The sequence below is a fragment of the Aotus nancymaae genome, unplaced genomic scaffold (genome assembly GCF_030222135.1).
Source record: "Aotus nancymaae isolate 86718 unplaced genomic scaffold, 86718_ANA_hifiasm-v0.15.2.pri h1tg000018l, whole genome shotgun sequence".
NCBI lineage: Eukaryota > Metazoa > Chordata > Mammalia > Primates > Aotidae > Aotus > Aotus nancymaae.
In genome coordinates this window covers 4,050,625-4,063,147 of record NW_026988430.1, presented here as the reverse complement: position 1 = coordinate 4,063,147, position 12,523 = coordinate 4,050,625, and the positions used below count along the sequence as shown (strand labels likewise).

Below are 12,523 nucleotides of genomic sequence, written 5' to 3'. Positions count from 1 at the left end.
CCATAAAAAAGAAACAGTAAAACGATCTCTACTTTCAGATGAGATGTTCCTACATAAGAAACCTCACAGATTTCACACACACACACAAAACCTACTAGAGCTGATAAAAGGAAGTCTGCAAAATTGCAGAGTACAAAAATCAGCTGTGTTTCTATACACCAGCAATAAACAATCAGAAAAGGAAAATTCAGGTTTCACAAGATGGCACCGAAAGCGAAGAAGGAAGCTCCTGCCCCTCCTAAAGCCAAAGCTGAAGCCAAAATGAAGGCTTTAAAGGCCAAGAAGCCAGTGTTGAAAGGTGTCCGCTGTCACAAATAGAAGATCCGCACGTCCCCCACCTTCCGGCGGCCCAAGACACTGCGACTCCAGAGGCAGCCCAAATATCGTCAGAAGAGCGCCCGCAGGAGAAACAAACTTGACCACTGTGCCATCATCAAGTTTCCGCTGACCACCGAGTCTGCCATGAAGAAGATAGAAGACAACAACACACTTGTGTTCACCGTGTCACCGTGGATGTTAAAGCCAACGAGCACCAGATCAAACAGGTTGTGAAGAAGCTCTGTGACTTGGATGTGGCCAAGGTCAGCACCCTGATTCGGCCTGATGGGGAGAGGAAGGCATAGGTTCAACTGGCTCCTCATGATGCTTTGCATGTTGCCAACAAAATTGGGATCATCTAAATTGAGTCCAGCTGGCTAATTCTAAATATACGTATATCTTTTCACCATAAAAAAAGAAAGAAGATTAAGAAAACAATTCCATTTTAAAATAGCATTAAGAAGAATAAAATAACTAGGAACAAATTTAACCAAGTATCTTGTACACTAAACACTACAAAACATTGCTGAAAGAAATTAAAGACATAAATAAATGGAATGGCATCCCATGTTCATGGATTGGAAGATTTAATACTATTAAGATGGCAATACCATTCAAAGTGATCTACGTACCTAATGCAATCTCTTTCAGAATCCTAGCTGGCTTCTGAGTAGAAATTGAAAAGCTGATCCTAAATTTGATATGGAAATTCCATCCAGAATACTCAAAACCTTCTTAAAGAGGAAGGCCAAAGTTGGACAACACCTATTTCCCAATTTCAATACTTACTATAAAGCTACAGCAATCAAAACAGTGTGGTACTGGCATAAGAATAGGCATGTAAACCAAGAGAGCAGAATTGAGTCCAGAGAAAAACCCACACGTCTATGGCCAACTGTTTTTTGACAGGATTGCCAAGACCAATCCTAGGGAAAAATGGTCTTTTCAACAAGTGGAGCTGCAAGAAAACTGGATATCCGTATGTGAAGAATTAAGTTGGTAGTCCTCTTTTTAATGTCATTAATTTGTTGAGCAATCTCCATGCTGTTTCCCGTAGCAGCTGCATTTTACATTCCTACCAACAGTGTTTCAAGGGTTCCAGTTTCTCCACATCCTCACCAATGCTTGTTATCTTTTGTGGTTCTGATACCAGCCATCCTAACAGGTGTGAGGTGATATATCACTGTGGTTTTGATTTGCATTTCCCTGATGATTAATGATCTTCTCATATACCTGTTGACTACTTGTATGTCTCCTTAGGAAAAGAGTCTATTCAAGCCTTTAGTACACGTTCTTCTTTTCTGGAGAGAGAGTCTTGCTCTGTCACCCAAGCTTGAGTGCAGTGGCACAATCTCAGCTCACTGCCTCATCCACCTCCCAGGTTCAAGTGATTCTCCTGCCTCAGCCTCCCAAGAAGCTGGGATTACAGGTGCCTGCTACCACACTTGGCTAATTTTTATATTTTTAGTAGAGACAAGGTTTTACCATGTTGGCCAGGATGGTCTTGAACTCCTGACCTCAGGCGATATGCCTGCTTCAGCCTCCCAAAGTGCTGGGATTACAGGCTTAAGCCACTGCACCCAGCCCTTTAGTGCACTTCTTAAATCAGGTTAGGTTTTTTCACTATGGAGTTGTAGGAGTTCTTATACATTTTAAAGGAGTTCTTATACATTTTAAAAATTGACCCCTTATCTGATATATGGTTTGCAAATATTTCCTCCCATCCTGGAGGCTGCCTTTTCACCCTGGTTGTTTCCTTTGCTGTGCAGAAGCATAATAATTCTATTTCTATAAAATATCTAGGATGGGTAAATCTATAAAAACAGAAAACAGATTCATGATTGCCAGGGGTTTCGAGGGAGGAGAAAGTAGGAGTAACTGCTTAAAGGGGTTTTATTTGGAGATGATAAAAATATTTCGGAACCAGGCCAGGCGTGGTGGTCCATGCCTGTAATCCCAGCATTCAGGAGGTTGAGATGGGCAGATCACTTGAGGTCAGGAGTTCGAGACCAGCCTGGCCAACATGGTGAAACCCAGTCTCTACTAAAAATGCAAAAATTAGCCAGGTGGCGGGGGTGGGTACCCGTAATCCCAGCTATTCGGGAGGCTGAGGCACGAGAATCGTTTAAACTCAGGAGGTGGAGGCTGCAGTGAGCCAAGATTGCGCCACTGCACTCCAGCCTGGGTGACAGAGCAAGACTCCGTCTCAAATAAAAAAAGAATACAAATTTGGAATTAGATAGAGGTGACAGTTGCACATCATGAAAGTACTAAATGCCACTGAAATGTTCACTTTAAAATCATTGATTTTTTTTCTCTCCGGCTCGGGAGCGTCTAGCTCATGCCCCGGGCCCGAGGCGCCCTCACGACTGCGAGCCTCCGGTGACCGCGCGCCGGCTCCAGGAGGCCGGAGAGGGCGCGGCGGCCGGCATGGCGCGGCTAGACGGGCGCTGAGGGACCGCAGGCTTGCGCCCTCCGTTCTTTCCCAGAGCCGGCTCCGCGCAGGGCCGGGAGCGGCCGCGCTGCTGAGAGCTGCCTTCGTTGACGCCAGGCACCTACCTGGGCGCCCGCGAGCGAGATGCCCAACCCCAAAAACAGCAAAGGGGGCCGCAAAAACAAACGCGCCAACGGCAGCTGCGATGACCAGGAAATGGAGCCGGGGCCCTGGCAGCGGCAGCAGGCTGCGGGGCGGCGGCGGCAGGCGCGCCGGGCACCGGGGGTGCGGCGGGCGCCAGAGGCGCGGGGACTGGCGCCGCGAACGCCGCGGGGGTTAAAAAAAAAAAATCATTGATTTTATGTTGTATAAACGTCACGAATTTTTTTAAAAAGAGAAAAAGGGCATGAGGGTGAGAATGGTAAACTGAAGAGCACGTGACCATTCCAAAGGGGGCAGCCACTGCCCCTTATCTCTAGCCAAGCTGTCAGGCAGAAATCCAAGCTCAGTGTTGCTCAAGTGTTCAAGATAAGCCAGAAATCCAATTTTTTGTGTGAGTTCTCTTTTTTTTTTTTTTGGAGACAATCTCACTCTGTCACCCAGGCTGGAATGCAGTGATGCGACCTTGGCTCACTTCAACCTCCCCTCCCTGGGTTCAAGCGATTCTTCTGCCTCAGCCTCCCAAGTAGCTGGGACTACAGGCGTACACCACCACGCCCAGCTAATTTTTGTATTTTTAGTAGAGACAGGGTTTCACCATGTTGGCCAGGACGGTCTCGATCTCTTGACCTCATAATCCGCCTGCCTCGGCTTCCCAAAGTGCTGGGATTACAGGTGTGAGCCACTGCGTCCAGCCAAGTTCTCCCAATTTTTATACATTGATGACAGAAAATTTTAAAAATCACTATGTGGGCCGGGCACAGTGGCTCACACCTGTAATCCCAGCACTTTAGGAGGCCAAGGCAGGCAGATCACGAGGTCAGGAGATCAAGACCAGCCTGGCCAATATAGTGAAACCCCATCTCTACTAAAAATTAAAAAATTAGCTGGGCATGGTGGCATGTACCTGTAGTCCCAGCTGCTCGGGAGGCTGAGGCAGGAGAATTGCCTGAACCCAGGAGGCAGAGGTTGCAGTGAGCTGAGGTCACACCACTGCACTCCAGCCTGGGCGACAGAGCAAGACTCCGTCTCAAAAAAAAACTCTATGTGTACCAAACATAATCATTCTATGAGCCAAATCAGCCCCCAAGTTTCAGCCCCAAACACAAGTTTCAAGCACTGCTATGGAAGCCACTGAATGTCCCTGAGCTGGAAGATGAGATGATACTAAGCATCTTTTTAGGATGTCCCAAGGTATCCTCTGCTGGGCACTGGTGACGTGCCAGGCAGGCGCGAGAAGCTGAATCAGGCAGTTTACAGATCTACTCCATAAGCCTCACAGGTACTCATGGAGGGAGGGCTAGAGGGCTGGGGACTCAGAGTAGTTAAGCAACCTGGCCAAAGTGAGTCCTGATTCAAATCCAGACCCGTCAAGGTTTGCCAGCTCAGTCTCTCACGTGCATGTCTGATGGGGGCCTCAAACTTCCCAACTTACACCAGAACAGAACTGTCTTCATTCTTTCCCTCAAAAGCCTTCCTTCGTCCCAGCCAGTCTCCTCATCTCAGTGACACCCAGGACAAAGAGTCATCACTGATTTCTGTACCCCTCACCCCCCACATCCAATCCTCTGGCAAGTTGACTATCACACGGTATCCCACATCTGACCACCTCTCATCCCCTCCACCGCCCCCCTCATCTCACGGCGCCTCAACTGGACAGCCGCCTCGGGCCCCCGGCCTCCTTCCAAGCCCCTCTCAAATCAGTTCCCCAGAGGACAGCCACAGGGTCTTTTGTTGTTGGTGGTGGTTTTTGTTTGTTTTTGTTGGTTTTTTTTGAGATGGAGTCTTGCTCTGTTGCCCAGGCTGGAGTGCAGTAGCGTGATCTCGGCTCAGTGCAGCCTCTGCCTCCTCGGTTCAAGCGATTCTCCTGCCTCAGCCTCACAAGTGCTGGGATTACAAGCACATGCCACCACGCCCAGCTAATTTTTGTATTTTTAGTAGAGACGGGGTTTCACCATGTTGGACAGGCTGGTCTCAGACTCCTGACCTCAGGTGATCCACCAGCCTTGGCCTCCCAAAGTGCTGGTATGACAGGTGTGAGCCACCGCGCCCGGCCCACATGGTCTTTTTCAAAGACGAATCAAATGAGATCAGTGCCCAGCTTAAAACTCTCCACTATACCACTACCTGCACCCTGCCTGGGCCCAGAGAGGTTGGGACATTTCTGACTGGTCACAAGGTCCCCAGTCTTCCCAGGGCATCCTGGAGCCCATGGTGGCACAGCCTGAGATGGGGGAACCTCTTGGTCCAGCCCTCCAAATGAGTGTCCTGTCCCTCCTCACACTCATCCCTGAATTGTCACCCTCGGTTCCCCTAAAGAAAAAGATGGCACAGCCAAGGAAGGATAAGAAACACAAGAAAACAGCCAGTCCAGGCGGGCAGCAGCAGCTGAAAGAGGAGGAGCCCACAGTCCCCACCCGGCCAAGTCCGCCCGGGCCCCCCATGTTCACCAGGAGGGCCATAGAGGGCCTGGCAAAGCTGGAAGAGGGTCAGCAGAGCCTCAAGGAACAGTGCGGCTTGGTAGAGAGGACCGCAGCTCAGGCTCCCCACGCTGAGCCGCCCACTAACCACACTCTCAGGCCCGGTGACAGGACAGAGTCCCCAGAGCCACAGCCCGGAGAAGAGAGGGCGGGACACGCAGCCTGGCCAGCTCCAAGCGTCCAAGCCAGGCGGAAGTCCAGCTGAGGAGTCCCTCCCTCTCTCATCCTGCACACTCCCACCTGTGCACAGCCTTTGGCTGGCAGTGGGTCCCCTCAGGCCCTGGCAGGGAGCCGAGGAGCCTTCCCAGAGGAGCACAGAGGTGAGTTCTCTCTAGCCCTGTGCCAGGACCCACCTTGAATCTCCAAGCTGGGGAGGAGAGGCCCAGGTGCTGAGTCTGTCCCCTCCTCCACGTTCCCCCCTCCCACAAAGCCCCCTCTGTCTCTGGTCTCGATTCCTCCTTCCCCTGAGTGAAGGGTGGCTTCCGTGACCTGGGGCAGGCAAACAGCCACTCGGGGCTCCCTGCCAGGTGACAATAGGAGATGCTCTGTTCCTCACCCGCTCCAGGCAGCAGGGCCTGGATGGGCCTACCTCCACAGCCCAGGGACACTCACCAAAATGTACTTTAAGAAATCCATCTTCTGCCAGGGCCCATGTCCTGAGCGCCGGGGGCCTGCTGCCTGAGCACCGCCACAGCTGCTCTACTACCACGGCGGCGACTGCTGCTGGTGACGTTGGACAACTTCCTTCAGATCAAACAAGGAACTACAGGACTTGGGTGTCCGCCCGAAGCTGTGAGTCCACAGACTAGCACTGACCTTTGACCCCTCCTTTGCCACGGGTGTTTTTCTGCGGAGCCCAGGGCCGACAGAGCTGCCACACGTCATACGTCATAAGGGCAAGGGGGGTCCCTTCCAAGGGAGAGGCCCACACCAGCAGATGAGTGGGCGCCCACTGGGGCCTAGGAAGCTAAAGGGGTGAGAAGCCTCCTCCCTCCACCCCTGCCGGGAATGAGTTCTCAACACTGATGGCCTGCGAGGCCAGAGAGAAGGCAGGGCTGGGACACAGGAAGCCAGCGACACTGTTGGCCCTGAAGGAGTCCCTGTGTCTGGTGTGCTAGGAGACTCCAGCAGGCCCCACTTGGCGGGGGCCTCAGTTTTCCCTGATTTGAACTGGTAAGCCCTCTTTGTGCAAGAAAAATAAAAACAAGTCAAAGAGAGCCCAGTGCCTTCATCTTTAGAGGCGTCCCCACGCACCTCACGGAGCCTAAAAGGTGTGAAGAAAGAGCTAAAAGGGGAAGTGGGCCGGGCGCAGCGGCTCACACCTGTCATCCCAGCACTTTGGGAGGCCACGGCTAGCAGATCACCTGAGGTCGGGAGTTCACACCAGCCTGGCCAACATGGTGAAACCCTGTCTCTACTAAAAATACAAAACTGAGCTGGGCACACAGGCACCTATAATCCTAGCTACTTGAGAGGCTGAGGCAGGAGAATCGCTTGAACCCGGGAAGTAGAGGTTGTAGTGAGCCGAGATTGCACCACTGCACTCCAGCCTGGGCGACAGAGCAGGACTCTGTCTCAAAAAAAAAAAAGTGTCGGCTTTGGGGGCTGGAAAGGGGTGTGCAGAGGCACAGGGAACTGTTCTCTTTGAGGAACAGCCTGGATTTTTTTTTTTTTTTTAAGGAGACGGGGTTTTGCACTTGCTGCCCAGGCTGGAATGCAATGGCCTGATCTCGGCTCACTACAACATTCGCTTCCTGGGTTCAAGCAATTTTCCTGCCTCAGCATCCCGAGCAGATGGGATTATAGGCACCTGCCACTGTGCCCAGCTAATATTTGTATTTTTAGTAGAGACAGGGTTTTACCATGGGAAATTGCCTGGCAATGTGCCTTCCAACTCAAAATTCTGACATACAAGACTACCTTGGAGAAGTGACATTGCCAAGCTCATGGACCTCACTCTCCCTACTGAGCCCTTCTGTCCTTCCCCTGGCAAAAGGGACCCAGGATAAGGCTCCTGCATCCTCAACATCCTCACGAAAAAAGTTACCAATAAATAAAGCGAATGGCTGGGGGAGACACCCCGTGAGCTCAGAACCCAGAGGCACCTGGTGCTGTCGGGAAGGAGGCAGCCTGGCTCAGCCAGGGCTCCTCTGGGTCTCACAGTCTCTTTCCAACACTAGTCACATGTCACATTCCATACCTATCCAGGGCCCTCGGTTCTGTTCCAGCTTTAGGAGGAAAGCAAGGTCTCCAGCATGGAAGGAAAGGCATGAATGTTTTAATCCCTCAAAACAAGGCAGTGTGGTGTGGGAGAAAGAGCCCCACACCTAGTGTGGGGCAGACAAGCTACTACTGACTCGTGGCTCTGCTGCTGACAAGCTGCGTGGGCTGGTCACTCAGCCTCTGAGCCTCAGTTTCTTGTTGTTTTTGTTTATTTGAGATTGAGTCCTGCTCTGCTGCGCAGGCTGGAGTACAGTAGCCCGGTCTCAGCTCACTGCAACCTCCACTTCCCAGGTTCAAGCAATTTACCTGCCTCAGCCTCCCGAGTAGCTGGGATTATCAGCACCTGCCACCAAGCTCAGCTAATTTTTGTATTTTTAATAGAGACAGGGTTTCACCATGTTGGCCAGGCTGGTCTCAAACTCCTGACCTCAGGTGATCCGCCCGCCTCGGCCTCCCAAAGTGCTGGGGTGACACGTGTGAGCCACCACACCCGGCCAAGCCTCAGTTTCTGTATCTATAAAATGGGAGAAATATAACCCACTCTGCAAAGTGGCTATAGACTAGCACATCACGTCCGTACTGTGTCCAGCGCAAGGTGAGACACAAAATGTCCTCTGTCAACAGCAACTGTGGCGACCATCAATCCTTCCTCCCAGCCCTGGCTGCGTGCTCACGCCCAGCTCCTGCCCAGCCTGCCGCCAGCACACAGCCCGTCTCCCTTCTCCAGCACAGCTCTATCCTGTGCTCCAGCTCCAGATCCCCACAGCCTCCCAAGGGAGAGCAGAGGCCAGGAAATGTCTGCAGGGGCTGCGGAAGACATAGCTTATTCGAGGCCAGGCAGAGAAGACCTTGGCACAGGTCCATCCCCAGGGGCTTGAAATGACACAGGAGGTCAGGATGGGGGAGGAGAGGAGCTAACTCTAGGATGGGAGCTGGGCCACCTCACTCATTTGGAAGACCCATGTGCTAGAGGGACACCTAGCTGCAGAGAGGCCTGGCAATGTCCCTTCAAACTCAAAATTCTGACATACAAGACCACCTTGGAGAAGTGACATTGCCAAGCTCATGGACCTCGCTGTCCCTTCTGAGCCCTTCTCTCCTTCCCCTGGCTAAAGGGACCCAGGATAAGGCTCCTGCATCCTCAACAGCCTTCCAGGCCCTCGTGCACCTGCTGCAGGCTTGGGTCATCTCCACCCCTACTCAGAGCCTGCGAGTCTAGCACGCCCTGCCATACCCATTCCTGCAGCCCCGGCCACAGGAACACAGCATGCCCCAAGCTGGAAGGACATCCAGAACACTTCTGCGACCCCCTTGGCCACAGCATCCCAGGGCCCAGAAAACCTACCATGCAAGCTCCTGCCTCTTTGCACGAATGCATTCAGAAGGAGCAAGGAAGAAGAGAGATGGAGAAGCAGCTTACTGATCTCCAGGCCAGGCGCTGGCTTGGAGCTGGAGACCCAAGGAAGATCACCCTCCGTCCCTCTCCTCCTTCCCACTCCACTTTATTTGCTTGACTCCTTTAGGTCTTAATTTGGAGATCACCTCCTCCAGGAAGCCCTCTTGGCATCTACCCTCCTCCCTGTCCCAAGGTGGTCCTCCCATCCTACACATGCCCTATCCCATCGCTTATCTCTCAGCCTTATCACTTCTTGTTTGTCTGCTTCCCCCATTTCACCTGTAATCCCAGCACCTGGCGCACACAGGTGCTCAGTAAATACCTGCTGAATGAATAACTGAATAAAGGAACTGACTTCAGTCTAGTGACTCAGAAAATCATAAAAGCAAGTAATTACAATCCACAAAATGAGGAGCAAGGAGTGTGGGTAAAGCCCACGCCTGCACGGGCGCACTGAGGAGTTGCCAACGGCTCTCCTGCTAGGAAGGGCGTCCAGGAGGACTTTCCAGAGAGTTATTCCTGCCATTTTGGAGATAAGGCCATGGAGGAAAAAAGTAAGTGAATAGGGTTAGGGTTAGGGTTAGGGTTGGGGTTAGGGTTAGGGTTAGGGTTAGGGTTAGGGTTGGGGTTAGGGTTAGGGTGAGGGTGAGGGTTAGGGTTAGCAGTAGCAGAGCAAGACTCCATATCAAAGCCCAGGACCCATTCCTACCACCTCATATTTGATCCTCATGATAATCCATTTTGGGGTGGCAGGGGAGTAACTAAAGCTCAGAGAGGTTAACTGGCCTGCTGAACGTCACACAGCCTGTTAATAGCAAAGCCAAGTGTTTTGAGTGAAACCAGTTCGAGGCAGGGAGGAAGGAGAGAAATACAGAGGAAAATTGTGAGTGTGTTTGTCTGTGTTAACCTCAGAGGGCACGCAGGAGAGTCTGGCTGGCTGAGAAGGCCCCCAGCCCCCAGCAGGGTCATGAGCAGACAGCAGCAGGGTGGCCACACTCTGATATCCTCTCCACGGTGAGGGGAGGGCCCAGGCCAGGAGAGGGAGTCCCAGAGACAACCCAGCAAAGAAGGCGGCATGAAGGCCAGCGAGACAAATAGCACTTATGAGGCAAAACTGGCCACCGGCCACTGGAGGTGGACACGGCAGAGGAGATGGCGGTCTGCGCGCATTTCCCATGTCAAATTAGCCTCCTGAGCTTCTGAATGAGACCTCTCTTCTCTCGAAACCAGAAACCCCACTATTAAGGATGCCCAATAGTGGTCAATCCATTATAAAATACCCTGGCTGGAGCAAGCCCGCCAGATCGGCCGTGTTTCCTTCACTGCTTGTGGTTTTTCACCAGCGGCTGCAGCCCAGGGAAGACAGCATGGGACCGAGAGTCAGACAGACCAGCCTCCAAATCCCAGCCCAGCCACGGGCCAGCTGTGCGGCCTGGGGCCTCACTTGCCTCCTTTGTAACACTGGAGTAAAGATCCCCAACTCTGGCACGTCCAAAGAGCAAATGCGACGACAAAGGTGAACGTGCTTGACACCCCACAACAGCGACTGACCAGCAAATGTCTGTGGGCTCTACAGCTACTGGATGTACAGAATTAATTTCATGATGGGGCTGGGGGGTGACATTTATTGAGCTCTCGCTATCTGTCAGACCCTTGACTAAAGATGCTCTCTTTTTGTTTTTGTTTGTTTTTTTTTTTGAGACAGAGTTTCGCTCTTATAGCCCAGGCTGGAGTGCAGTGGCACAATCTCGGCTCACTGCAACCTCCACCTCCCAAGTTCAAGTGATTCTCCTGCCTCAGCCTCCTGAGTAGCTAGGACCATAGGCACCCACCACCACACCTAGCTAATTTTTGTATTTTCAGTAGAGACAAGGTTTCACCATATTGGTCAGGCTGGTCTTGAACTCCTAATCTCAGGTGATCCACCTACCTTGGCCTCCCAAAATGCTGGGATTACAGGTCTGAGCCACCACACCTGGCCTGAATATGTTCTTTTATCTAAACCTCATAACCACCTGTGAGGAGAGACTCTCATTACACCCTGTAGCTAAGGAAACTGAGGCTGAGAGTTAAATATCTAGATGAAGAGGCAAGGCAAACCTGGGTCAGCCTCCAGGGTCCAAGCTGTGAGCCTCCACACTAGCAGGGCTTGGGTGTGTCGTTTAAATCAGCTGGTTGATACCAACAGAACAGGATGCTGAGCGTCCACATCCCACTCATCTTCCCTAAAGCTTTTCCGAAGCCCCTCAGTCAGAATTCCCATGGCACCTGAGTTGGTTTTGCTAGGCATCATATCCTGTTTTACAAGAAGAGCTACGACTGATCTTTCCTCTAAACGGTACACCTTGCAGGCAGAAGCCATGTTTCCACACACCAGAGTTGTGCACCCACCAGATTTCATCAAATCTAAAAGTGGACCACTGTAAGGTCCACATGATTTTGTGTTCCACTAAGAAATTAAAACTGCTGCCAATTACAGATTACGATGTGCTATTGCTTACGAGATGAGTCCTGATTTCAGAGTTGTTAAATGGGACGGGGAAAGCATCTTAGAGGCGATGAAATACAGTAGTAGACACTCAGTAATTATTTGTACTCAGTAATTATTTCTTGGGGTAATGGAAAGAACACTTAATTTGAAATCTCAAGACTCAGGTTTGTGTCTTACCAGCTGGCTAAAAGGAGTATTTCATTTTCTCCTCTGCACAGTGGGGAAATCATTCTTCTCTTCCGCAAGAACCAGAAGAGTTCAAGTAAGTGCTTTATAAGGCCAGGCATGGTGGTTCACACCTGTAATCCCAGCACTTTGGGAGGCCGAGGTGGGTGGATCACCTGAGGTCAGGAGTTCAAGACCAGCCTGGTCAATGTGGTGAAACCCTGTCTCTACCAAAAATACAAAAATTAGCCAGCATGGTAGCATATGCCTGTAATCCCAGCTACTCAGGAGGCTGAGGCAGGAGAATCACTTGATCCCAGGAGGCAGAGGTTGCAGTGACCCGAGATCATGCCACTGCACTCTAGCCTGAGTAACAGAGCGAGACTCTGTCAAAAAAAAAAAAAAAAAGAGTCGGGGGGGTAGCTCACGCCTGTAATCCCAGCACACTTTAGGAGGCTCAGGCAGGCAGATCACAAGATCAGGAGATTGAGTCATCCTAGCTAACAGGGTGAAACCCCATCTCTACTAAAAATACAAAAATTAGCTGGGCGTGGTAGCACGTGTCTGTAATCCCAGCTACTCAGGAGGCTGAGGCAGAAGAATTGTCTGAACCCAGGAGGCAGAGGTTACAGTGAGCCAAGATCGTGTCACTGAACTCCAGCCTGGGCGACAGAGCAAGACTCCATCTCAAAAAAAAGTGCTTTGTAAACAGTCAAGCACTGTACCAACCTAAAGTACAAACAGGATCAGGATGATGCACGGACAACAGGCACCCTCTGTGGCTGTGAGTGAAGCCTGGTGACCCTGTGGGTATTTGCAGAGGCTCTGTGAGAGTCTGGCTGCCTTGGGGCACTCGG

General features: G+C 51.5%; 1 protein-coding gene across 16 annotated transcripts in view; it reads right to left on the bottom strand.

Moving 5' to 3' along the window:
- The window catches only part of RAP1GAP2 (RAP1 GTPase activating protein 2), a 257,076-nt gene that overhangs the window by 89,193 nt on the left and 155,360 nt on the right, over positions 1-12,523 (bottom strand). For 2 of the 16 annotated variants that reach the window (XM_064378129.1, XM_064378131.1), the window contains exon 1: positions 6,004-6,042. The exons of the other annotated variants lie outside the window; for them this stretch is intronic. In XM_064378129.1, the coding sequence (XP_064234199.1) occupies positions 6,004-6,027 (24 nt within the window). In that variant the 5' untranslated portion in view covers positions 6,028-6,042. Of the gene's footprint in view, positions 1-6,003; positions 6,043-12,523 lie in introns of those variants that run through there. 16 annotated transcript variants of the gene reach the window in all.